The sequence below is a fragment of the Brassica napus genome, chromosome C3 (assembly GCF_020379485.1).
Source record: "Brassica napus cultivar Da-Ae chromosome C3, Da-Ae, whole genome shotgun sequence".
NCBI classification, from domain to species: Eukaryota; Viridiplantae; Streptophyta; class Magnoliopsida; order Brassicales; family Brassicaceae; genus Brassica; species Brassica napus.
In genome coordinates this window covers 39060250-39087522 of record NC_063446.1, presented here as the reverse complement: position 1 = coordinate 39087522, position 27273 = coordinate 39060250, and the positions used below count along the sequence as shown (strand labels likewise).

At 36.6% G+C, this 27273-nt stretch overlaps 3 protein-coding genes and 1 long non-coding RNA gene across 6 annotated transcripts; 1 reads left to right on the top strand and 3 right to left on the bottom strand.

The window, feature by feature from the left end:
- The first annotated feature begins 935 nt into the window (after positions 1–935).
- On the top strand, positions 936–6628 carry LOC106385333 (cellulose synthase A catalytic subunit 6 [UDP-forming]). Its single transcript, XM_048750663.1, has 14 exons — positions 936–1461; positions 1732–1927; positions 2014–2216; positions 2291–2396; positions 2475–2640; positions 2724–2990; positions 3064–3409; positions 3506–3643; positions 3912–4037; positions 4114–4326; positions 4406–4682; positions 4765–4961; positions 5260–5610; positions 5700–6628. Exons 1-14 carry the CDS (start codon positions 1381–1383, stop codon positions 6279–6281), a joined length of 3249 nt encoding a protein of 1082 aa, XP_048606620.1. The 5' UTR covers positions 936–1380; the 3' UTR covers positions 6282–6628.
- On the bottom strand, positions 6358–16507 carry LOC106409089. 3 transcript variants are annotated; one of them, XR_007320565.1, is made up of 5 exons: positions 16090–16507; positions 15683–15976; positions 15460–15554; positions 15227–15351; positions 6358–11840 (listed from the first exon to the last, which is right to left on the bottom strand). It is a non-coding gene; the product is annotated as an uncharacterized LOC106409089 (long non-coding RNA). The 3 variants fall into 3 exon arrangements; XR_007320566.1 differs by lacking the exon at positions 6358–11840 and having other exon boundaries at positions 12272–15351; positions 16090–16288; positions 16400–16495; XR_002658985.2 differs by lacking the exon at positions 6358–11840 and having other exon boundaries at positions 12272–15351; positions 16090–16503.
- A 2841-nt stretch (positions 16508–19348) lies between these two features.
- LOC125583071 (secreted RxLR effector protein 78-like) lies at positions 19349–19681 on the bottom strand. The gene has a single exon (XM_048749616.1). The coding sequence runs from the start codon at positions 19679–19681 to the stop codon at positions 19349–19351; it is 333 nt and encodes a 110-aa protein (XP_048605573.1).
- A 2371-nt stretch (positions 19682–22052) lies between these two features.
- Positions 22053–22820, bottom strand: LOC125583557. The gene has a single exon (XM_048750662.1). The coding sequence runs from the start codon at positions 22818–22820 to the stop codon at positions 22053–22055; it is 768 nt and encodes a 255-aa protein (XP_048606619.1).
- Positions 22821–27273: the final 4453 nt, after the last annotated feature.

The following is a 27273-nucleotide window of genomic DNA, read 5'->3' as shown; positions in this document are numbered from 1 at the left end:
CAAGTCAATAAATACTGAATTCCTAAAAGCCAAATATTGCCGTCTAGGTATGTTATATAAACCACGACCTATTTGTCGGCAAATGTATACATATATAGACATAATTCATGGGCATATATGTATTTCTGGTATGATACGATAGTGTCAATAATTTCACATTTTCTCTGGGAGAAAAAGTGAAAGTAAATTTTATCAATATGGCGACTGGGGCTGAGATTTAAAGTAAATAACTAAACATAAACCAAAACAAGTTACTATTAGCAGGACGAAATAACAAACAAAAATAAATTACCAAACAAATCTTTGGAAGGACGAAGATAAAAGTGAAACCAATGCAAGTCAAACAAATAATAAAGTGAAAAAACATGAAACGGCCCGTGCACAAAACGGTAGTTACATAATAATCTCTAAACATGGAGTGGAGTATGTTATCAGCATTAACACGCATAATTAGAACCAAGAAATAAAAAGAAAAGACCTAGAAAATAGCTAGGATCTTGGACACGATGCGTACAGAGTGTTTTATGTCTGGGACAGTAAATAAATGGGTGCCACCAATATATCTGTTTCTCAACATTTTTAAGTCTCTTTACATAATAAGTAGAAGACAATAACAATGACGTTGATTTTATTTTTTTTTAAATTCAGATGAAATTTCACTATAAATTATTTTCTTGCACATGCTGCAGTAATAATAAAAAGAAAAATTCTATCAAAATAATAATATAATTGGCTAGAATAATTGAGGTTAAATGCACATAACCAGATTTAATTTCAGAAGAAAAAAAAGACAAAAGTAGAAAAATGTGTAGTTGGGGTCTTGTTAACACAAGAAGAGCAACAAGTGGAATGGAGGACAGAGAGAGCACACATGTCTAATGGGTCCCCTCCCCAACAATATAATAATCTCACCATTTAACTAATCACTCTCTCTCACTAATTTTCTTCTCTGTTACGCGTTTGTAAAGATTTTGGGCCTGCCCGCCCCTTTACATCTTCCGCCTCTCTCTCCCACCATTGACTCTCTCTCTCTCTCTCTCTCTCTGTCCGGAATCATCCTATATTTCTGTGAATGTGCACTTTCGGAGAAGAGGAGGAGGAGAGAGGAAACAGATAAAAGGGCTGTGGCTTGCAGCTAAATCAATTACCATCACACACACACACACACACACACACACACACACATCTTTTCCCTTTCTAATTTCCTTGCATTATTTTGTAATCTTTCTTTTAGATATTTTTCTTTTCTTCTTTTAATCTGGTCGGACTCCGGAGACAAGAAGTAACCTCTGTTACATACAGATCTGAGAAACCGAGCTCTGCTTAATTTATCAATCACCTACTTTTCAACCGATCTGTGAGAAGAATCAATCCGACGAAATGAATACCGGTGGTCGGTTAGTCGCCGGTTCACACAACAGGAACGAGTTTGTTCTGATTAATGCCGACGAGAGTGCCCGAGTAAGAACAGATCTCTCCCTCCTTTACTTTTAATCAACTCTCTCTTTGTCTTTGGATCTGGGTTTCTCTGTTTCTGTGCTAAAAGTCTTTTCCTTTTTTTCTCTCTCTTCTGGATCTGTGTTTGACCTTTACAAATTTCAATTTAGATTTAGGGTTCCTTCTGCACATTGGATCTATACGTTGCCTGACACAAAGTGCAATCATGAATCTGAGATCCAATCTATGTTTCTTTTGATTTTTAAATGATGGTATTTGATTTGATTGGTGCAGATAAGATCAGTGCAGGAGCTGAGTGGGCAGACGTGTAAAATCTGCAGAGACGAGATCGAATTGACCGTCGATGGAGAGCCTTTCGTGGCGTGTAACGAGTGTGCATTCCCTGTTTGCAGACCTTGCTATGAGTATGAGAGGCGTGAAGGCAATCAAGCTTGTCCTCAGTGCAAAACCCGTTACAAACGGATCAAAGGTTTTTTTTTTTATTCTTTAGACTTGTCTTGTATTATATGCTTTTAGAGAGTTTGCTGATTTGTTGTTGTTGTTGTTGTTTGATAGGAAGTCCAAGAGTTGAAAATGATGAAGAGGAAGATGACATTGACGATTTAGACAATGAGTTTGAGTACGAGAACGGTGGGGTTGGATTTGATCAGGTCTCTGAGGGGATGTCTGTCTCTCGTCGCCACTCTGGTTTCCCACAGTCTGATTTGGATTCAGCTCCTCCTGGCTCCCAGATTCCATTGCTCACTTATGGCGACGAGGTAATTAGTCTCCTTCATTGCTCACACATCTTCAGTCTCTCTCTCACATTTTGGCTTTTTGTTAATAATCACAGGACATTGAGATTTCTTCTGACAGACATGCTCTCATCGTTCCTCCTTCAATTGGTGGTCACAGCAATAAAAGTCACCCAGCTTCTCTCTCTGACCCAACCATTGCTGGTACTTTACTTAATGAGTAGAAAAATGTGATGGACCTATGGTTACTGAGTTTTTCATTTGCTTTGTTTTAATATGCAGCACATCCGAGACCTATGGTTCCTCAGAAAGATCTTGCTGTCTACGGTTACGGAAGTGTGGCTTGGAAAGATCGTATGGAGGACTGGAAAAAGAAGCAGAATGAGAAACTCCAGGTGGTTAGACACGAAGGAGATCCTGATTTTGAAGATGGTGATGATATCCCAATGTAAAGACATAACACACACAAAGTCTTTTGCGTTTATGTCTCTGTGATATTTATGAACGCATTTTTTTTGTTGTATTTTATAGGATGGATGAGGGAAGGCAGCCATTGTCTAGGAAGATACCAATCAAATCAAGCAAGATCAATCCATACAGGATGTTGATTGTTCTGCGTCTTGTGATTCTTGGTCTCTTCTTTCACTACCGTATTCTTCACCCTGTCAAAGATGCTTACGCACTCTGGCTTATCTCCGTCATCTGTGAGATATGGTTTGCTGTTTCGTGGGTTCTTGATCAGTTCCCTAAGTGGTACCCTATCGAGCGAGAAACATACTTGGACAGACTCTCACTAAGGTAACTTGAAAAACATTAAGACTTTTGTTTTGGTAATAATATAATTTTTCACCTTTTTTTTCTGTTTTTGCAGATATGAGAAAGAAGGCAAACCATCGGAGCTATCAGCTGTGGATGTATTTGTCAGTACGGTGGATCCGTTGAAAGAGCCTCCACTTATTACAGCGAACACTGTCTTGTCTATTCTTGCGGTTGACTATCCAGTTGATAGGGTTGCTTGTTATGTATCTGATGATGGTGCTGCTATGCTTACTTTTGAAGCTCTCTCAGAGACTGCTGAGTTCGCGAGGAAATGGGTTCCTTTCTGTAAGAAGTACTGTATCGAGCCGCGTGCTCCTGAGTGGTACTTCTGCCATAAGATGGACTACTTGAAGAATAAAGTCCATCCTGCTTTTGTCAGGGAACGCCGAGCCATGAAGGTTACTTACTTCTTTGCTTAGTATCAGTCTTTTGTTATATTAGAGGATAATGATGGCTTTGGATATTGATTTGGAAGATTGTGTGTGTTTTGACAGAGAGATTATGAAGAATTCAAAGTAAAGATCAATGCTTTAGTAGCGACGGCACAGAAAGTGCCTGAGGAAGGTTGGACTATGCAAGATGGTACACCTTGGCCTGGTAATAGTGTAAGAGATCATCCTGGCATGATTCAGGTCAGTTTCATTTCATCATATGCTGCTTTTAATAGATGATGTTTTAAAACATAGATTAAGAAAATATTTGGTTCCTTACATTTTCTGAAAAAAACATCATTAACTATTCAACTAACTACAGTTTGACCAAGAGTAAAATAGACTGCTAATATCATTGGTCATATAACATAATCTAATTTGGAACCAAGAAAATTCTCTAAAACATCAAGTATTTAAAAACAGAGGGAGTATGTAATATGTAAACTTTAATGGTTTTCTCTTGTAATAGGTGTTCCTTGGAAGTGATGGTGTACGTGATGTGGAAAACAACGAGTTGCCTCGGTTGGTTTATGTCTCTCGTGAGAAGAGACCTGGATTTGATCATCATAAGAAGGCTGGAGCTATGAATTCACTGGTAAATATCAGCTCTTAAAACCTTCTTGTTGTAAATTCATTTCAACTGGTTCTTGACTCTTTTGATTCATCTACAGATACGTGTCTCGGGGGTTCTATCAAACGCTCCGTATCTTCTGAACGTCGACTGTGATCACTACATCAACAATAGCAAAGCTCTTAGAGAAGCAATGTGTTTCATGATGGATCCTCAGTCCGGAAAGAAAATCTGTTACGTTCAGTTCCCTCAAAGATTCGATGGGATTGATAGGCACGATCGATACTCTAATCGCAATGTTGTCTTCTTCGATGTAAGTAGTGCATCCACGAGTCTTCTTGAACATTCATGTTACATTTTCCCAACTAATAATGAATCTTTGTGGTTTACAGATCAATATGAAGGGTTTGGATGGGTTACAAGGGCCTATATACGTTGGGACAGGTTGTGTTTTCAGGAGGCAAGCGCTTTACGGGTTTGATGCACCAAAGAAGAAGAAGGCTCCGCGTAAGACATGCAACTGCTGGCCAAAATGGTGTTTCATGTGCTGTGGTTCGAGGAAGAACCGTCAAGCAAAGAAGGTGGCTGCGGATAAGAAGAAGAAGAATAGGGAAGCGTCTAAGCAGATCCACGCTCTAGAGAATATTGAAGAGGGTAGCGTCACTAAAGGTACATTGCAATTCCATGTGTGTATAATAAACTTCTTTCTTTGGTATCAGAAACGTTTGCTAAATAAATGCTTTTTTTTTAGGCTCTAATGTAGAACAATCAACGGAGGCGATGCAGCTGAAGTTGGAGAAGAAGTTTGGTCAGTCTCCTGTGTTTGTTGCGTCTGCTCGTATGCAGAACGGTGGGATGGCTAGAAACGCAAGCCCTGCTTGTCTGCTTAAAGAAGCTATCCAAGTCATTAGTTGCGGATATGAGGATAAAACCGAATGGGGAAAAGAGGTACGCAACTCCTCATTTTTCTACACATTTTCTTGTAGGTGTTCAATTCGGAAAATTAGGTACCATATTAAAACCATATCTACTTTAGTTTGGTTCGGTTTATATACCAAAACCATATCCATGCGGCTTTTAGAAAATAACATCCATTCCTTTTTTCGGTATTACCAAATCTAAATCACTTACTCTATTTCAGTTCGGTTTTAATTGGTTTGGATTACCGGATTGAACACTCCTAAATTTCTTGTGTGCAATAGATTATTGATTTTGATGATGACTTTTGTACCCAAAAAAAACACAGATTGGGTGGATCTACGGTTCTGTTACTGAAGATATTCTTACGGGTTTCAAGATGCATTCTCATGGTTGGAGGTCTGTGTACTGTACACCTAAGCTACCTGCTTTCAAAGGGTCAGCTCCAATCAATCTTTCAGACCGTCTTCATCAAGTTCTTAGATGGGCGCTTGGTTCCGTCGAGATTTTCTTGAGCAGGCATTGTCCTATTTGGTATGGTTATGGAGGTGGTTTGAAATGGCTTGAGAGGTTGTCCTACATTAACTCCGTGGTTTACCCGTGGACCTCTCTTCCTCTCATCGTTTACTGTTCTCTCCCTGCCATCTGTCTTCTCACAGGAAAATTCATCGTTCCTGAGGTATGAAACATTCATCTTCAGCTCTCACTTCTCAGATTATGAATCTTTATTACATGATGATTCTGAATTGGTTCTTTGTTTTTTTGCAGATAAGCAACTATGCGAGTATTCTCTTCATGGCGCTCTTCTCGTCCATTGCCATAACGGGTATCCTCGAGATGCAATGGGGCAAAGTTGGGATCGATGACTGGTGGAGAAACGAACAGTTTTGGGTCATAGGAGGTGTCTCTGCGCATCTCTTTGCTCTCTTCCAAGGTCTTCTCAAGGTTCTTGCTGGTGTGGACACTAACTTCACGGTCACGTCAAAAGCAGCTGATGACGGCGAGTTCTCAGACCTTTACCTCTTCAAATGGACTTCACTTCTCATCCCTCCAACGACTCTTCTCATCATAAACATGATTGGAATCGTAGTTGGAATCTCTGACGCTATAAGCAATGGATATGACTCATGGGGACCGCTTTTCGGAAGGTTGTTCTTTGCACTTTGGGTGGTGATTCATCTTTACCCTTTCCTTAAAGGTTTGCTTGGGAAACAAGATAGGATGCCGACCATTATTATCGTCTGGTCCATCCTCATTGCTTCTATTCTTACACTTCTTTGGGTTAGAGTTAATCCGTTTGTGGCGAAAGGTGGTCCTGTTCTTGAGATCTGCGGTTTGGACTGCTTGTGATTGGATCGGTTGGTGAAAAAGGTTTGGTTCCCACGGTTCAAGAGATGGTTATATACCTCTCTCAAGACTCCTTCACTGTGTTCATTAGATGTTGAAAAGGAAAAAATGGTCTACTTTTTGCAAGAATGTGTTGTAGATATAGATGAAGAAGAAGAAAGAAGGTTGTTGTCTATTTGTTTTGTTCTTTGGTTGTGAGATAAAAAAGATTTGTTTTCAAATTATTCTTTAATTGAATGTTTATGTTCTCTTTTGAATATTACATAAGAGGTGTTTCAGTCTGTAATCTTTTTACGTAAAGAACTATTTATTTTCATTTAAAGAAAATAACAAAGTGTGTTCCTCTGTTATCTATTGAAAAATGAATTTCGTAATGCTGTTCTTGTGTTATTGTTCAATCTCCTGCAAAGCTGTTCTTGTGTTTTGTGCTATGCTTATGATGATGATACAAGATCATATTTGCTCGGGTATTTAGGCTGTAGTGGCCCATTGAAGTATCATATTAGCCCAATACGGCCTCTATCGACATACGGTTAACAAGTGCGATGGTGCTTTTATTTCCGCGAGGTGCAAAACTGAGAATTAGTTAAGTTAGTTGCATATGAAAAGAACAATTTTTCCAGTGATATTATATAAAAACGTGATTTGTTATGTCACAATCCAACAAAAATGCTCGTGTGTATGCAGGGGCCTCAATGGTGTCATGGCCCTGCGGACAATTTTTTTTTAATTTCTAAGATATTATTTTTTAAAAAAAATTTGATGGATATAATTTTTTTCAACATACCAGAAGTATTTTTAAAAATAAATTTTTGAATATAAAAAAATATTCATATAAAAAAAATTTGGGTCTCATTTCTTATTTTTAATATAAAAATAAAAGAAAATTGGACCTTTATCTATTATTAAGAAATAGGGGGACAATGGATTATCATATTAGCCCAATACGGCCTCTATCGACATATGGCTTTTGTGCGTGTGTTCGCTATGGTTAATAAGTGCGATGCTATTTGGGCTGTAGTGGCCCATTGAAGTATCATATTAGCCCAATACGGCCTCTATCGACATATGGCTTTTGTGCGTGTGTTCGCTATGGTTAACAAGTGCGATGGTGCTTTTATTTCTGCGAGGTGCAAAACTGAGAATTAGTTAAGTTAGTTGCATATGAAAAGAACAATTTTTCCAGTGATATTATATAAAAACGTGATTTGTTCGGTCACATTTCAACAAAAATGCTCGTGTGTATGCAGGGGCCTCAATGGTGTCATGGCCCTGAACAATTTTTTTTTAATTTCTAAGCTATTATTTTTTTAAAAAAATCTGATAGATATTTTTTTTAAAAAATACCAGAAGTACTTTTAAAAATAAATTTTTGGAAATAAAAAAAATATTTTCATATAAAAAAAATTTGGGCTCCATTTCTTATTTTAATATAAAAATATATTTATTTTTAGAGAAAAATCAGACCTTTATCTATTAAAAAATAGGGGGACAACGGATTGGTTTCGTCCTATCTAAGCCGGCTCTATGTGTATGCATGTATGTCTAGTGTGTGTCACGTCTACTGTTACTTAGGGTGCTGAAATTAAAATGTGGGTTGTACTTATAAGTAAGTGACACGGAAACATACAAGGATTTCATGATTGTTACTCTCAGATACTATTATTTGTGATTTGATTTCAATTTGACTGTTGACTCGTGTTTAAATAAAATAAAATCTATATTATAATAGATCAGTTTTTGCTCACTTCTCAGCGCGCCACGTCATCGTTTTGTGGACTCCACTTTTAAAAAGTGTGAAAAAGTGTCAAGCCCATGGCTCGAAACAGGGTTATTGAGATATAAACACCAACATTTATACCACTAAGCTAACTGATACCTTTGTACATTGATGGCCGAACATAATATATATTTATGAAGGTCGGAAGCTCTTGCCCCTCGGCTTCCTCTGAGGGTCTTGAATCTTTGTGACACGTCAGCAACTCCTTTATGTTTGTGGGTCCCACATTTACATAAAGTCTCTCCGATATTTTAGATTTCCTGAGATATGGTTGAGACGAGACGTAGCTCTTCGCTTCCAAGCGTTTCTGTTCTTCTTCTTCATCTCCTGAACTGTGTCTTCATCGTCTCTACGCTCTACCAAGCGGTCTAAAGCTAAGATCGATGCCGCTATTGAATCTGTACGTTAGTTCTTGTCCGAATCTGAGTTTTTTTTTTGTTTCGAATCTAATTTTTGATTTTTTTTATAGCTTAGGCGAGCCGGCGGGGTCTTCCTCGGCGAGCCCGTGATGGAGATCTATCCTGAAGCCGATACACAAAACTAAATCTAATTGTTTATTGAATCTCAACCGATTTATTTCAGTAGTAAATTTAGGTGTTGATAAGGTTCATGTACGTCTCCTCGCAAAAACCCTCCAAATATGAAATGTTACACCTTCGTTGCAATTATAGATTTCTCTCACCAACTGATGTAATCAGTTGTGTTCTGTCTGTGTGATAATTTTGGTTAGGAAAAAAAAACAAGGGTTGTAATCAATTCGATTGATTTGAAGATATGGCAACTTTGAACCCTTTTGATCTGTTGGATGACGGCGCTAAGGATCCGAGCCAGATCGCCGTTTCCATCGCTGCAGATAAGCCTAAGAAACCTGCACCTGTTTCCGCCGTCTCTGCTAAGTCATCTGCTCCGTCGAGGCAGCTTGCTCAACCTGGTGAGATTCGCTTAACACGATTAGCAAGTTATTAAAATTCCGTATCTATTTGATTCCATTCGTGGTATCTGATTGTTTTTTAATGATGTTGATTAGTGAGAGAGGCTAGGAGTGATGCTCCACGTGGCGGTGGACGTGGTGGTGGAGACGGTGGATTTAGCCGTGGTCGTGGTGGTTACAACCGTGATTTTAGAGGCGGTGATGGTAACAGTAAGCCCTCTGAGGAAGCAGGCGTTTCAAAGCCTCTCTATAAGAAACGTAGTGTATATGGCGGTGCTCGTCGTGGTGGTGGTCGACGTGGTGAAGCTGGTGACGGTGAACGTCCTCAAAGGACATTCGAGCGTCATAGTGGAACAGACAGAGAGTCTGTCCTAACCTCATTCAATTTTTGTTGTTGTTGTTGCATTAATCTTTTAAGGTTAAGTTTTAAGTTTTGGTGAAGGGGTGACATCAAAAGCGAAGAAGCTGGTTGTGGAAATTGGGGAACACCAGGAGAAGAAGTTGTTGTTGTGTAAGCATTTTCTGATGTTTTGTCTCATAGTAGTGATTGTGAAATTGGATTAAAAAAGAAGCTCTGGTGTCTATTTTAGGGAGACTGAAAAAGTTTCTGGTGTTGAGACTGAGAAGCCTGCTGGTGATGAGGTTGCTGCTGATGCTAACAAGGAGAACACTGCTGAAGTGGAGGAGCAGAAAAAGTCTGAAGATAAGGTAAGCAGATGAGTTAAGAGAGATGTTAAGTTGCTAGATTAGGACATGGAACTGAACTTACTCTTGTCTCGGCTTTTTTCTTTATTATCCTTCAATGCTTATTGGCTTGTGGTTTGGTAGGAAATGACTCTGGATGAGTATGAGAAAAATACTTGAGGAGAAGAGAAAAGCCCTTCAGTCTCAGAACACCTCTGAAAGGAAAGTTGATACTAAAGTGTTTGAATCAATGCAAAAACTCTCAAACAAGAAGAAGTCTCGATGAAATCTTCATCAAGTTGGTAAGACATATTACCTCCCTGTCTTGTCGACTAGAAACACTCTTAACCGGTTCTGAACCTTGCATTTGATCTATCTCCCAGGGTTCTGATAAGGACAAACGCAAAGATGACAAAGAAGAGAAGCCTAAGAAGGTTTACATTGTTGTCTGAATGAAAGAGTTTGTAAAAGTCAATAAGTTTGCTTACGGATGTATTATGTGGTTTACAGGCTGTGAACATCAACGAGTTTTTGAAACCAGGTGAGGGTGAGAACTACTACCGAGGAGGAGGTCGTGGTGGTCGTGGAAGGGGACGTGGTGGTCGTGACGGGGAAGGTACTTCTGGTGGTGGATTTGATGGATACCGTAGTGAAGCTGCGCCTACCATTGGAGATACTGCTCAGTTCCCATCTCTTGGGGGCAAGTAGGATCCATCCTTGGAAACTTGTGCTGTCTCCTTCAGTTTTCCTCATCAAGACTGAAGTGTTTCATGCTGAGTGTTTGCCGGTCTGTTGTTGTCAGGTGTAAATTGTTAGTTGTCGTCAGTTTTTAGAGTTTCTGCAAACTTATGCATGACCTGTCTTTTTTTTTAACGTTTGAAACAATACCCTTTTCTATTTTGGTTTACCACTTAGTCTTTATAGTTGTTTGTTGTCTTCTCAATATGCCTTTTTTTTCACTCAACTCATCGTCTCCCATCTCTCTTGATTTCTTATATACTGATTACGTCAAAATCTCAAGCGATCATAACCAAAATCAGATGAACCACTATAAAAAACGAGCCCCCAAAAGAGATACCAACATCTGGTTGTTTCATTCTGTCCATCTCCACGTTGATGTTATTATCTCTCTGTTCTAAAATGATTACTGATGCGGTGATGCTATTTCTGACCGATGCGATTTGACGATATTCGTCCTTGCCAAATTTCAAAGGAGATTAGTGGTCGTCATCTCCGTTTCTGAGATTCACGTAACATCATGGGTATCATCCTCTTACTTTAAGATGAGAAGGTATGAACATCATGACCCTCGCACCAACTCATTAATTCATTACCATATTCTTAGCTTTGAAACAAATCGTTTTTATCTTAGACATGGCGAATTCATGGGCTTTCTACTTTGATTCTTGATCATGAAAAGTTATTTCAGTATATATACTTAAAAATATGTAACCTTCTATTTAGAATATGTGACTAATAACATCTTCACTCATTGTCCACATCATATTGTAATCCATGGCTTCATTTCAGCCTGACTTTTTTTTGTCTATCACAAATCATTTTTAACAAAGTCCAGTAAAAACTATAAAAATAAATAATTTTGTAATTATATAATTTTATAAATTTCTAGAGTTATTAATTTAATAAAAAAAACAGTATACTACAATTCTATATTTTTGAAGTTAATTTTGGATAAAAAAAAAAAAAATTATTGTTCATATAAATTGTTAAATTTTTAAATTCGAATATTATACATTTTTTTTACGCTATTTGATTTATATACTAACAACTACCTAAGTAAACACTAACCAATACCTTAAATTTCAACTTTTGAACATGGAAGCGCTAATAATGTTAATGTCCATCAAATCATTACGAAGATAAGATAATAAAATATCAACAAATATGAATTCGCCGGTCATTCTTATATCACCTTAATCAAACTGTGTGATATCCGATGTTCCATTCATCACCATAATAAACAACACGGAAAATCAAAAGTTAAAAAAAAAATGACAACAACCCATACACAACACTACAAAACTCATCAAATAATGTATCCGGCTCCGCGCTTGCGCGGGGGCTATGCCCCAAGTAAAAATAATGGTTGACTTGTCGGTATTGAGTGTATTGACTTTTTCATATTTTTGGCAAAATCAACCTTATTCTGCCACGTGTTAGACACAGTTTCAGTTTTTTTTAGTGTCAAGACGATCTATATTATTAAAAGAAAAAGACCAACCTTATTCCAATGAAAAGTTACTACACTCTTTCATTAATCTTTCAAAATAAGACTAACTAAAATAATTTTTGTAATATCCCCAGAATATTAAAAGAGAAACATTTTTAAAATTTATCTTAAAAGTTTATTGGCAAAAAATGTGACGTGGTGAAGTGGCATCACGAGAAGCTTTTATTTAGTAAACCGCTTAGGTGTCACGCAGAGAACGTTTCTCACAAAAACTGTGAACTTAATGCGTTCACACTAACATTCATTTAAAAGAACTTCATACCATCTATACTTTTTTCGACGAATACTTTTACGTGATAAACCTTCAGCTTCAAGTTCGATTAGTTGATTTATCAATCCTCTCAATATAATCATAGCATCAATAAAAATTCATTATTACTCTATTTTCTGTTAAAAACGGTAACCCATCTGATCTATCGCCATTAAATCGACAGATCCGTAGAGACGACAAAGCGATGAAACTTTAGTATGATGTCAAGTGTTAATGAAAGAACCCTTTTCTCCATACCTACTTTCATGCATTTAGCAGAGCACTCACGTTCTTGAGAACCGCCTCTCGTTGCTGAAAGAGGACGTTGAAAATCTATTTCTAGATAAATGTGTTGTACTCGGTTTTGTTACTGCTAGAAGAGGTAATCTCTGTTTCGAGGAGACTGAATCACTGTAAATCGTCTCGATTTAGTGTATTAGTCTTCTAAAGCAAGAAATATAAGCATGTGAGTGTCACCATCTTCACCGCCGTGAGAGTTCTGCTTTAGACGACCTTGAAGATGAGAAGAAACTTCCAGGAATGAACCACCAGCAAGTTTGACGTACTGGCCGCATCTGGAACAACCTTTACATAGGGTCAAATAACCTTCAATTTATTTTATTATGCAACTATGTTTTCTGAATTTAAAGGAGCTATACTTTTTTTATTTCACACAATTATTGTTTTGCTTATAATATGTTATTGATCCACTTTTTCGATTTTATGTGTTAAACCCCTAAATCCATAACTACTACAATGTGATAGGCGAAATATAAAAAAAATAAAATTTCAAAGCTTCTTGATAGACCATGGATTTTACCCACTTTCAGCCATGGTTTATAAGTGTTTTAATATATATTTACTACTCTATAGAGTCTATTTAGAGTATTTACAGGTTCATGTACGTTCTGAAGAAATATGGTGATTTTGGAGCCTTTTAAGGTGCAGAACTGCACATACGCGTCAGATGTCTAGCTATGGATGGAGACCCTCCGACCGTTAGATTGCACTCATCTTTTGACACAAGATATATATTTGAGTTAGCTTTCCAATGCCACAGTTTTCAGATCAATCAGCATCCAGTAGCAGAAGCTATGCCTGTTTTACTGAGGAGTGGTCAGTATGCCTCGCGAGAGGAAGCTGTAGAGAACATGAATGTATGTCGATCGATGCAACACTCTTGACATCGATCGATATGGATACCAGAACGTGGGCCGAGCATATTTTATGACTGACTGAAGCCCAGAAGAAACCCCAAATTACCAGAATACCCTTGGACGACCATAAACCCTATTTATGTGTTTTCTAAGCCATTGTTGACGGCTAAGCTTTATTTTATTCTTGTTCTTAGTTAGGAGAGAAAGTAGGAACTCCTTCAGAGTCCTCCTGGAACTCCATTGTTTTGGTTTTATATTATTTATGATTTTCATCTATTCTTTCTATGATTTCTGTGACAAACTTCATGTCTGAATAGATCCACCTGTTAGGTTTAGGGTTCAAATAGGTTAGAGGGATTATCCCCAACTATAGATTGCTAAGTTATGGTATTCATTGATTGATTGTTCTTAATGCTTGTTCTAGATTAGCTAACTAGAATATTGAACCTAGGAATCTGCATGAGTCAAGCATCCTTGACCATCCAGTCCTGAATCTAATCTGTCATACTAGACTACTGGAAAAGGGCTACCGCTGAACTAGAAAGCTAGTGAGCATTATCAACTTACGCCTAGGGCTTAACTAGAAGCATCGATCGATATTGTCTTCTGACAATCGATCGGTATTTGTGAAAGGTGTATCGATCGATATCCCTATAGGACCATCGATCGACACTTTCTTGTGATCAATAAACGACAGTTGAGATCCAAGATCTAGTTAGTTAACCAGTGAAACATTGCCATCGCTGATCACTGTGATTAAGGGGTTGAGCTCTAATATATCATGCATGCAACTGTTAGACATCTATAGGATTATAATCTCCAATACCTGAATAGAAACCCTAGATCTAGCAACCATCATTCCATCAAACAACTCCCTGCCAAGCTGAACAATAGTCTTGTTCAACTTGTTTATTGTTTACTGCTTTGCTATCTATATTTACTGCTTTAAAAACTATTAGCCTAGCTTAATCATAAACTATTTAGATTTAATTGGTTCCCTAGCTCCCTGTGAATTCGATCCCTAAGTACTACAACTCGACCTCTTATTTGAGAGAGTATAAATCACTCCTTAGGATAATTTGAGTGGTATCACTTCTTCTCAAACTTGCAAACACCATATATTAAATTTTAATGTTAGTGAACTCATTATAAAAAGTTTCTGGTTTCGCCTCTAATAACAATCATACCTTTAGTTCTATCTAACTATCGCTTAAATTATATCTTATGTTATACATAATCATAATATATAATTTCAACATTAATATATACATCTTATCCCGCACAACTATCTAGTCTCCTAATATTAATCATGTATGTACACTTCTTATTTAGAATATTATTAATATCAATATTTAAAAAATACACGTTAGTGATCCGTTTAAAAAATGGCAACATATTCGTAAAGTCACAATTAACACATACACTTGAACAGCAACTTAATTCTACGTTAGAAATCAACCTGAACTTCATGAGATATGAGCAATCAAAGTCAACATTACGATTTGCAAAACCTATCAAGCAAGCATTATATAGAGTGCGTGAAGAGCAAACTAAATCAACGTTAGACACTAACCTAAACTTGATGACCTTTTAGTAATAAAAGTCTAATTTATGATGGTCACTAACATAAGAACATGGATGCAGTGGTTTCTTGAAGAGGACACCATTTGGCACATGTATGTTTATTTCAAGTTTGAGATCATGAATCAAAACAAAATATCTTAACTACCACGCCTCAAAATATCCTAAATATCCACACCATTGCCTATGTATTTTCAAAATACATCAAATTGGTAAACAAGGATAACAGTACCAACATATGACAAACAACTTGGCAAAACAGTAAACGTGAGGATTAGCAGTGTGTTGGGTGTGCTAAAGGAAGAAATAGTTACCTACAAGGCGTTTTGTGTTCACTGGCGTGACTAAAAGCACGGTGGGATTGTGTTCACTGGATGTGAACTTCTTGTAGAAATCTTTTGCAGCGTGGTCCCAAAAGTAAATCTTCTTAACAGGTCTCCTGCAAAAAAAAAATTAATAGAGGTTAAGTTATATTGGTCTGTGCGGCAGAGGGGTCAGCTTTGCTCTAAAGAGAGAAGTCTGCATTCTATTAACAGGAAGCATTTACTCTTTCGACTGCAAATGAACCAAAAAGACGACACATGTTGCTAGTTCCACTTCGTCAAGGACGGAACAGTCAATGAGAGACTGTCCTTTAACCAGCTTCAAGTGGCCACCAACATATACAACATTTTTGAGGAAGATTAGTAGTTAAATGAAGCCAAAAATCTAAATTAATATGCAGACAAACAAATTAAGATGGAGAAGATTTTTAAAATGAGACAGATTACCGTAGATATCACCCCTGAGACCTTGGATATCGTCATGAGAGTGGAACCTGAACCTGTATGCGTCAATAGAGAAGCTGATGTCGTCAAGCACGAAGAGAACAAAGTTGTGCAAGAGGGAAATTGTTAAACTTTTCATTCAAAAAAAGAAATTGTTAAACTCTGATTAGCAACTCGATAAATCTCCTTGCTTCTGGTAGCTTAAAATTTCAGAAGGCTGTAAGTTGTTTTTGCTTTAGGATGAGGCGAGCATCGTGGAGCACGGGTAGATGAGATGAACTCATGCATCACAGTACCCTGACAGAGTAGATATTAAACCCAAAATTCACGGCCTTGTTTAATCTCATTTTGTATCAAACCCAAAACTCAATGAACTACGATGGAAAAAAGTCGGGTATAAGCACTCGTACCTGTTCGTCGTATTGGAGGAGCTCCAACCCAATAAAGGTCTTGCCTTTTGCAATGTTTCTTGCCTCCCAAAAATGGATTAACCGAAAAAGGAGCTCAATTTCGGCTGGTTCATGTGAGACGTCGCTAAAGATACAACGACGTGAGGCTTGCGGCTGGGGACTGGAGACTTTCCTGTGGATTTCATGGCGGTCGCTGTACCTTTTTCAGTGGAGGTTTTGAATAAGGGTTTGGATTAAACATCAGATTATATAGAAGGAGAAAGAGGGGGAGCTGGAACGAAACCATTAAAGGAAGATTTAAGAGCATTACAGATTCACGAAGGGTGGATTACAGTAATCGCGTAGTGCAGAGGAATCGATCGGTGAAGGCGAAGAGGAATAGTCATAAAAGAATAAATATTGACGCTTAACACGTAAGTTTGACATGGCGATTTAAAGCAATCCTATTGTCCGATTTTTCAATCAGACGTGGACAGTCTAAGAGTAGCTCATATCCCCTTTTTAGTATTGTAAAATAAGCTCAAAATAAAATAATATACAAACTTAAGAAGAGAAACACATAAGTCCAAAGAAAAAAAAAGTAGTTCCGATTTGTAACCATTGTTTAATCGCGGAATCACGGAAAAAATAATTAAACTGTGAAAAAAATTAAAATTTGCGGAATGGTGGAATACATATTAAACTGATCAAACTATTTTATATGGTATTCGATTTGTTATAATAATAAACAAATATCAATAATTGAACTAGTTATTACAAAATGTGAAAATAACTAAAATTTATTTAAATTTTTTTAATTTTTATTTTAAATATCTAGCTTATCTTTCAATATGTTTTAATAATATATTTACATGTAATAATATACAAATTATATTTTAACTTTATTTACGATATAATTATTTATCATTAAAAAAATTATTGGTATGTATTTTAAAATTTAAGATAGTATTAGCATATAATTTATTAATATGAAAGTGTTGATTTGGTAAATTTTCCGCCATAATATTTTTGTGAGTAAAAACGCAAATTATTTTATTGATTGGTAAAACGCAAACCAAATGAAACGCAAGTTTTATTTAACTAAGTAAAAACGTTCGTTCATAAGATATGTTTTTATGCTGAAAGTTTTATCACAAGAACTTCTAACTAAAGCCTTTTTCATTAAAGAAAAAAAAGAAAAGAAAATCTAACTAGCACTCACAGTTTTTTATTTTGTTATTCTTTCTTTTGGCATTGACAAGTAATCTGCCTCGATTCCAGTTTAGTCAGATAGTAGGTTAAGTTTTCGTTGCTGTAAAGAATTAGGTAGATGACCACATGTCCAGAATATCTATAGAAAATAATAATTTTCAAAAATCTTGGGCTTTCTTTGAGAAATGTAGTCGTCTAGATTAACATGTATTTGACATATAACTGTTACATACTTTGACATAATAATCTATAGTTACAACGGACACACGAAAAGTTCGATTCAACAGAATCCATTAAAATATGACTGAATAGAAGGTTGAATACTTATAAGTTGTCTTATTTTCCACCTTAAATTCCTTTTTTTTGTATTAATAACAAATTTGATTAATCAAACTATAGCAAAGTTTACCAATATCACCGTATCTTTTTTTTTAACTAATGTTGCCAAAAACATTATGCAATCCAGACTTGAAATGCTCTCTCCAACTTGAAATGCTCTCTCCAGTCTCTTGTCTTGAGTCTTTAGAGACATAACTCTGTTCTTGATCATCTTGTCTATTGTTCTGAAGAGGTTCTCCAGAGGTCGAGGATTCTCCTCATGATTTTTTGAATTTCTCTCTCGCCAAATTACGTACACTGCCGACTGGAAAACGTAACGAGCTAGGAAACTCTCAACCTGTGAGAGCTTTAGCTGAGACATAAAAGCCAGAATGGCATTCCACTCCTCCGTATAGCTATTCTCCATGATCCCATTCATCAACTTATGCTATAAGAGTGAAGTGTAACTACACTCAAAGAAAAGGTGATTTCGAGTCTCCAAGTGTTGATTACATAGCACACAGTTACCATCATTACTTGTGTTCCAAGCAATCATCCGGTCTCCTGTGGTAAGTCGGTTGCGTATAGCAAGCCAAGTGCAAAATCTGAATTTCGGAGTGGCATGACCAAACCAAATTCCTTTGTGCCAAGACACCTTTTCACATGTGGTTCTTACATGGTTCCACGTATCCCGAGTACTGAACTGAGGTTTATACACATCATGTTTCCCTCTCCAAAGAACCACGTCCTCTGCAGCAGATTGATTCAAACAGCAAAGCTGGTGTTCAATAGTGAGAAGACGATCTTGTTAATGAGTTCTTCTTCTTCTTTTTGTCCGAGCTGTCTGGATAGTATCATATTGTCTGATTCCCATGTCAATCTGACCCCATGGACCTATGGATTCCATCAAGCAACCCCCAGAAGACCACTGATCATACCAGAAAGAGGTCGACTTCCCGTTATTAACCTCAACTTTACAAAATTGCCGAGCAAGAGGTCGGATTTTTAGAATTTTGCGCCACATCCATGAACCTTTTTGATCATTCTCCTTTACATACCAGATTGACTCATTCTTGAGAATGGTTGAGTTAATCCATTTTACCCAGAGAGAGGACTTATTTGAGATCAGCCTCCACAAGAGCTTGAGCTGAGTGACCTTGTTCATATCTTTTAGAGATCGCAGACCAAGACCTCCTTCCTCTTTAGGATGACAAACTTCCTCCCAGGAAACCTTCGCTTGTTTGGGATTAAGATCACTGCCAGACCATAAGAAAGCTGAGAAAATCATATCTATCTCTCTTATACATGCTTGTGGGAGCCGAAAAGCAGAGAGCCAAAAGCTGGATATACTCCATATCACTGAGCCAAGGAGTTCCAGCCTTCCAGCATAAGATAAGAACCTGTTCTTCCGTGATCCTATTCGGTTTCGGATTGTTTCAATAAGAGGCTGGTAATCAGTGCTTGACATGCTCTTAGTGGTTAAAGGTAACCCTAAGTAGCGAACTGGAAGTTGATCCACTTAGAAATGAAATCTATTCTCAATCTCCAGCATGTTCTCTTCAGCTACTCCTCCCATGTAGATAGTTGATTTTTCCATACTGATTCTCAGCCCAGAGTACTTCGCAAATTGATCAAAAACTCCAACAATGCCCTCCACTGAACGCACTTTCCCATATGTTATCACCATAAGATCATCTGCAAACATCAAGTGGGTTAGGCCTTGATTTTTGCAGCGTGGGTGATAGGCAAATCATTGTACACTTGCTGCTTTGTCTAAGAGTTTAGAGAGAACATCCATGACAATCACAAACAGGTACGGAGATAGCGAGCAGCCTTGTCGAAGCCCTCTCGTACTCTGGAAGTAGCCATATAGCTCACCGTTAATCTGAACTGAAAAAGATGTGGAGATACATAAAGAGATCCAGTGAATAAACTGCTGGGGGAAGTTCATTGCGCTGAGGATGTTAAGAAGGAAAGGGCACTGAACAGAGTCAAATGCTTTAGAAATATCGATCTTGATAGCACATCTAGATGATATGTTTTTCTTGTGATAATCTTTCACAATCTCAGTAGCAAGCAACATATTTTCTATTAAGAGTCTCTCACTGACAAACGCTGACTGGTTTGCAGAAATAAACTGAGGAAGAATCAGCTTTAATCTGTTGGCAAAGAGTTTAGATATCACTTTGTAGATTACATTACAGCAAGAAATCAGACGATAATCCATCATCTCTGTAGCATCTGTTTTCTATGGATTCAGGGCTAATATTCTTGAGTTGACCCCTTTTGGTAAAAATCCTTTTGCGAAGAAAGCCTGAATAGCCACTACAAACTCTGCCCCAATGATTTCCCAAGTAGATTTATAAAACTCTGCATTATACCCATCTGGACCGGGTGATTTGTTACTTGGCATAGAAAACAGAACTTGTCTCACTTCTTCTGGTGTAACAGGACGTAGCAGAACATGTTGATCTTGTTCTACGCACCTGAAAGGTAGGAGATCCTGAAGGTTCTTGACAGTCATTATAGTGAAATCATCTGGCTGATGCTGCAGGAATTCTCGAAAAAATCCCTCTGCCTCTGCTTTAATTTCGCTTTCTTCTGTGACCAGAGTACCATCTCGACATCTGACTTCCCTGATACCATTAATGGTCTCCCGAGTAATAATGGCTCGATGATACATCTTATTATTTTGATGTCCTACAGATAGCCAATGTAACTTTAATCTCCGCTTGAGGAAGTCCTCTTCAAGACCAGCCACAAATTCCCATTTTGAATAAGCGTCACTCTCCAACTGTTGGTTCTGAATCGAGGGGGAGCAAAGGTTAACTTCTTGAGCTTTGCAGAGTTTCTCATGTGCTTCCTTAGCCTTTTTGACCAAGTTACCCATCTTATCTTTAGCCAGATTTTGAATTAACGGCTTTAGACTTTTAAATTTTTTGGAGAAACGAAATAATGATGAATTAGAGAGAAAAATTTCCTCTGTTCCTGCCCAAAACACTTTAACCATGGGTTTGAATTCTTCTAAAGAAATGACTGCATTTACAAACTTCAATGGTTTTCTTCTTGTGTGATAGACCGGTGGAGTGATATGAATCCGACACCTGAGATGATCAGAGCATCCACCAGCTTCAAAAACAGAGTACGATTGAGTATAATGCTGTCTCCAAACATCATTAACTAATACACGGTCCAGTTTCTTTGAGATAAGATATATTCCCCGTTTGTTGTTCCATGTGAATAGAGGCCCATGACAGGTCATGTCCACCAGAGAGCAGTGATTCACTGTATCCTGAAATCTTCTCATACCGGATGTAATAACTGGTGAGCAATCAAAATTCGAATGCTCATACATGTCTAAAGTTTCATTAATGTCCTCCAATATCATGCAAGGCTTGGGACCAATGATTGGAGAGTTATGGTGATCACATAAGTCCCTCCACAACTCCTTCCTTTCTTCTACCAGGTTTGATGCATAAACAAAAGAGCAAAAAAATTCTTCCTGCAGTGCATCAATTTTTACTGAACAAGTGATCAGTTGACTACTCTTAAAACAAGGAGTAAGTCTCACATTGTTCCTCCATACAACCCAAATCCTTCCTAAACGATAATGCTCATAGTTTGTGAGGATTGACCAGTTCAGAAATATAGTTCCCGTTAATCTTGGAACTCTTCCTTCTTTAACTTTTGTTTCAATCAAACAACCAAAATCAAACTGCCTCTCCACTAACCACTTCTTTATTATGGAAGGTTCTATAGATTTGTTTAGACCACATACATTCCAAAAGAAACCCGACATTATCAATGTTTCTTGGAGAAGTGTTTCCTGCTCATGCCACCAGGTTTATCCTTAGTGACAACAGCAGCAGTTTGAGCGTTACACGTTTAGCTACCCTCGCAGATCGGATAGGGTTAGATGCCTTTCCTTTATGTTCTTGCAGATTCAAACCTACTTCATCCTTCTGTAGGATTTCCCCCTCCTCTACATCCTCCACATCATTTTGCAGAGCAGGATCAGTCGCGCTCACCTCGGTTCCCTGAGTAGTACTCTGCTCATCCTCTTCCTCAGCTAGTAACTGAAAGTGAGAGGGAGAGATTACTGTCTCCGATTCCAGTCTTTTTTCATTTGATCTCCCTGCTTTCCCCGGTGAAACACTCAACCAGTTCCCGTCTTTTATTTCAGCACTAACCTCTACTTCACCATCAACTGTAACCCGCGCAGTGACATAGCTAGGTAGAGTATCGTTGTTCTTTTCCTCTTTAGTAGGAGTAGATATGATAGAATCTTCATTATCCTTCAACTCCTCTGTTTTTTCCTTATGTTCTTTTTCAGTAGATTCCTGCAGGATCTCCACTGTATCAACTGTAATAACCTCTTCCACTCGTGCAATCTGTTCCTGAGAACTCGAACCATGTTCTTTAGTTTCAGATTCTTGCACTTTTCTGTTATTATTCTATGTTTCTGTTAAACCCTTCTTGGTGCACTCATTTTCATGATGCCCCCATTTTGAGCAAAGAGAACACTTAGCAGGGACCCAAGGGTAAGTGAACTCAATATCTGCATTTATCCCCTGCTTAGAACGAAATCTGTATGCAGTTGGGAGTGACTTTATCATGTGTGCATTGACAAAATTTTTTGCCTCATCAAAGCTAGAGCATAACTCTGTTTCTGGATGTAGTCTAACAGGCTTCCCGACTGAACTAGCGATGAAGCCAAGACCCTTCCATGAGAACATGCTACGCGGTACATTCTTCAACGTCACCCACATAGGAATGACCTTGACCTCTGTTTCTGCCTCCACCTTTTCTTCCAATGGCGCCCACTTTGATAGGATCATTGGAATACCTGCAATATTCCACACTCCACGTCTCAGTATGCGACTCCTAGTCTGTTGATCACAGATCCTGAACTTCACCGTCTTTTCATTCACTACGAACACATCGATCTTAATATTTTTATTTCCCAATGGCCATATCTTATTGACAATGATATGGATCTTTGCTACATGAGGGGCTGGCTCAAGAAACTTTCCCTCAAGAAAATCTTCCCACAGAGGTACAGTATCAACGAGAAGGTCGTCTGGAATCTCCACCATCTCTGTCCCATCAATAACTTCAACTTTTACGTCATGGTTCTCCAAAACTTGTTTCTGTTGAACCGCCTTTACATAAGATTTCTTCATAACCTGTGATGCCTGACTTGTGTTCACCTCCGTCACCATCGGAGAATGCTCCTCCGGTGTCGGCGCCGCGATAGAGCGACTCCTGCAGCCATCAAAACTTTGAAACCGTAAAACCCTAGGATCGCCTTCAGAATCCCCTCAGAGCTAATTTAGGAAACTTTTTTAAATTTTGACAACACATAAAAGGATATCGCACATATTTAATATTACAGTTAACTAGATGAAACCATCTTCAACCTCGTTCCATATTTTATGTTAAAATATAGTTTAGAAGTCTTCATTCCGTAATGGAGTAAACATGGATTTACTCTATAAATATAGTAATCATTTTATTTTTTTTTGTCATTACTCTAGTTTTTATTCCAAAATAGAATAAGGTCAGAGCAAATTCAAATCTATTATAGAGTTATTCCATTATAAAATTACTCTATTTTAGAAAAAAATAGAATTTAACGTTGGAGACTTTGTTATCTACCATTGAATACCAAAATATTTTGAAAAATTTGTTGATGTCTGGTCATTAAAAATTCAAGAGATTATATTTTTTTTCAGGAGATTATAAAATTGATTTATCTAATATGGCAAATTATCAAATACTTATGAGTATGCAATAAACTTTATTTGAACCATACAAAAAAGCTGAGGCTCATATATGTATAGAATGAGATATCTAATCCCATGGCCATAGTATACTTTAATTTTCAGTGGTTATTTGAAAGCATGATGATAAATATGAACCTTTGCATGTAGTTACAGGTGATTAAATGACTTTATCAAGTTTTAATTTTGTTATATGAACATTAGAGATGAGTTGAGCAATTTGAAGCTACTGCTAAGGGTCTGCTTTATATTTGAAGGAACAACCAGGATGAGTTACCGGTATCAAAGAAAATCGATCATGTTCTCTTCAATCAGCATTGGGCAGAAGAATACCCTGACTCTTTTTGTGAATTTTTAGACTTTCTGCAATCCGATCTTGCACCTGGATTAATCTCAATGCCATCGATCCAGAGGAGAGTGGTGAAGCCATTTAAGTTCTTTCATCACACAGCTGATCACCTACAGTTCCTATCATGAGTTGGAGAAGCTTGGAACCTCATGCGATCACTAAAGCTACTTAAACCAGTGTTGAGGAAGCTTAACAAAACTCATTACAGTTGGATTTCTCAAAGGGTTAAAGATCACACTTCAAAGTTAACTCTCCTGCAGCGACAACTTCTCACCAATCTGGATCCTGTAACAGCTAGGCTGGAACACGAGGAGCGTTCAAAATGGCAGATGCTAATTGCAGCAGAAGAAAAATTCTACCGTCAGAAGTCTCGTGTCCTATGGCACCATCTGGGAGATAGAGATACTAAATTCTACCATAAGACTGTGATCCAGAGAGCTCACTGTAATCATATCCACTTCCTAAAAACAGAGAATGATGTGGTCATTGGTGCTTTTGAGGATATAAAGGCTCACTCTGTGGATTTCTTCGCAAGTACTTTGGGGTCTACTTCTCTGCCAGAGTCTCCCTGCTCTGTGGGACAAATACAAGATCTTCTACCGTTCAGATGCTCTGATCTCCAGTGTTGCTACCTGAAGAGAAAGGTGGCAGAAGTAGAAATCAAGAACACCTTGTTCGCTATGCCACTGGATAAGAGTCCAGGTCCAGATGGCTATTCAATTGAATTCTTCCGGTCATCATGGAGTATAATAGGAAAGGATGTTATTTGTCATATTTTATTAGGTTTTAAGTTTTTGTATAGGTAATTGATTTATTATTATTTTTAACTGAGTATTTATTAATTTGCACAAAATCAGTAATGAATTTATAATGAAACACGAATTTTATTTTAATAATATTAAATTTCTATTTTATATTAAAAAATTAATTATAAACTAATATAATAAAATTATGAAAATATATTTTAAAAATTAAGAGAATTCTTATATATATTATGTTGCTATCTGAAAACACTATTTTTATTATAAAGTTAAAAAAATTAAGATATAAAACAATTTATAATTAAATATTAGTCAAACAACAATATTCATATAAAGATATTTTTTAACTATTTTTAATATATGAGTGTTTTAAAACCTTTTAACACAATAATAAATATATACTTTGATGAACATTTTTTTTACATATATTAATAATATGATGTTTGATTTAACTATTTAAAATCATAAATAATAACTTAACTTGTGACTGAGTTTTAAACAAATTTTCTTTTAATTACTTTTACTTAAAACCAGTTTAACTTTAATCCGTTAAAAACTGTGACTTCAGTTGGTGACCACTAGAAGAATGAAAAAAATAAAACATAAAATTTCAGTTGAGGAATTGAAAAAATAATATAAAATATGAATTTTGTTCAATTTGTTCCTTATCAAAATTGCATAGAGAAATTTTTTCTTATAAATTCATTTCTCCATGGGGAATTTAGATGAAAAATATGGAATCTACTTTTCATAATTTGACTAAAATTTCAACATAACTGATATAAATTTTGAGGAACAAAGAATTTACCATAAATTTTTTTCTTTCAGCATGGTCACCAATTAGAGTTTTATTATGTCGATTTTTAGATTTATAAAACATAAATTAATAAATATTCGTAAAATGAGTATGTATGTATGTGCGGATAAAACACCTAGTTTTTTTTTTTTTTTGTCAACCGGATAAAACACCTAGTCAATAAATATAAAACACCGTGCTGGATACAATGTATCAACATAATTTTTTAATATATCAAAAGATGTAACAAACACGATTACTTATAGTAGCTTTCTTTTGGTAAAGCCCATTTATAGTACCTAGTAACTTTAAATAACACGATAGAATCAGAATTTTCATGCCGACAACATCTTTTCATATCATATTTATATCTATTTAATTTACTATTCCGTTTCATATTAAATATCACTGTAAAATAAATATTTCATTAAAAATAAATATCTTTTATGATTTTAGTGCAGTTTTCATTAATTTTTTATCAAATCAGTAATTTGTCTCTCCTTTAAAAAACTTCTAATTAAATAAAATAAATATAATATTAATAGTAAAATAGGAATAAAACTGAACTTTTCACGATTTTTTAATTTGTGTAAAAGACTTTTTAATAACATGTAATTTTTTTTTTGTCATCTAGTAGATTAAGATTATATCAAACATTCGGTTACACGGATACAATAACGACAATGTCTGAAGCCAAAAGTCGGCGAGGTAACAAGTACCACCCGAAGCCAAGAGCCGGCGAAGTAACAAATACCACCCGGAGCCAAAAGATAAACATAACACACACTCTTAAAGCTAATATATAACCAAGAAAAAAGAGACAAAATGCAGAAGAGTGAAAACCCAGCTTCAGCAAGGAATGCTCAACCATGCTCTCGAAGATGAACTTACCTAGCGAGACCTCATCAACCACTAACACCAGTAGAAAGGAGTAACAAGGAGGACTCGAAGCACACGAACATCACCGATACATAAAACTGAACTAAAAGAAGTTAGAATTTTTAACCGTCGCTGTAAACACCCTTCAATTCCAACTAAATCTCGCCATTGGACCTTGAAAGAGTTCTCCACGCGCCTCATATGCACCAACATACCATCACCCTAAGGCAAAGCCTAAGAAAGCTTTCCGACTACGTTGTAATTTAAAAGAGAGTAAAACATAACATTGGAAGAAAAAGTTTTCAGGTGCAGAAAAAAGAAAGAACAAGTTTTCTATGCTGTTTCCCATTAAAGATGATTGCGACATTGCGTCGTCACGTGCTACAACTAATCAAGCGGGTTATTAAAGCTGTATGTACTACTAGTAAATAGTAATAGTAATTACATTATATCACTGTTTCCCATGTTTCATCGCACATACCAAGTTGCGATGCCAAATTGTCAATTGTTGATGATATTTATATACAAGTGGCAACAGTTCCAACTTTATCCTTTACTCCTTCCGTTTCGTATGGTAAGTAGTTTTAAAAAAATATTTTTATTTCAAAATATAAGTAATTTTCGTAGTTCTAGGTAATTTTTACATTTATTGAATACAGTATGACCAATCAAATTAAATAAACTTACTTTTTATTGGTTAAATTATATCTAATCTATTTATTATAAAATATTTTTTAAAAACATAATAATTTTTTTTAATTTTCGTGTTTTTATCCAAAACTACTTATATTATGAAATGGAAGGGGAGTATTAAACTCCAAATTAGACATAAGTACCATCTAGTTGGCAAAAGGAAAGAATATGCTAAGCTTAAATAACTATTGTAATTCCTTTTTCATACGAATATTTTCTCTCGTCTCCTAAAAACATGAAGATAATAATTTCCCCACGTAGTATATACGACTACGGTGTTTTTTGTACATGCATTCTGATTTTAAAAGAATATCATAATCATTTAAGTGCACACTTGTAATATCAGTTTTAGCCACCTGAGTTTTTTTTTTCGAAAAAAAAGGCTCGCAACCTGAGTTTGTTACGATTTCTACT

Bases quoted from the DNA above. Each gene is read 5' to 3' on its own strand.
- LOC106385333 (XM_048750663.1), top strand. From the start codon at position 1,381: ATGAATACCGGTGGTCGGTTAGTCGCCGGTTCACACAACAGGAACGAG. The intron at 1,462-1,731 runs GTAAGAACAGAT...TGATTGGTGCAG, and splicing joins ATGCCGACGAGAGTGCCCGA to ATAAGATCAGTGCAGGAGCT. The intron at 2,641-2,723 runs GTAAAGACATAA...TGTATTTTATAG, and splicing joins GATGGTGATGATATCCCAAT to GATGGATGAGGGAAGGCAGC.
- LOC125583557 (XM_048750662.1), bottom strand. From the start codon at position 22,820: ATGGTGACGGAGGTGAACACAAGTCAGGCATCACAGGTTATGAAGAAA.
- LOC125583071 (XM_048749616.1), bottom strand. From the start codon at position 19,681: ATGTTGCTTGCTACTGAGATTGTGAAAGATTATCACAAGAAAAACATA.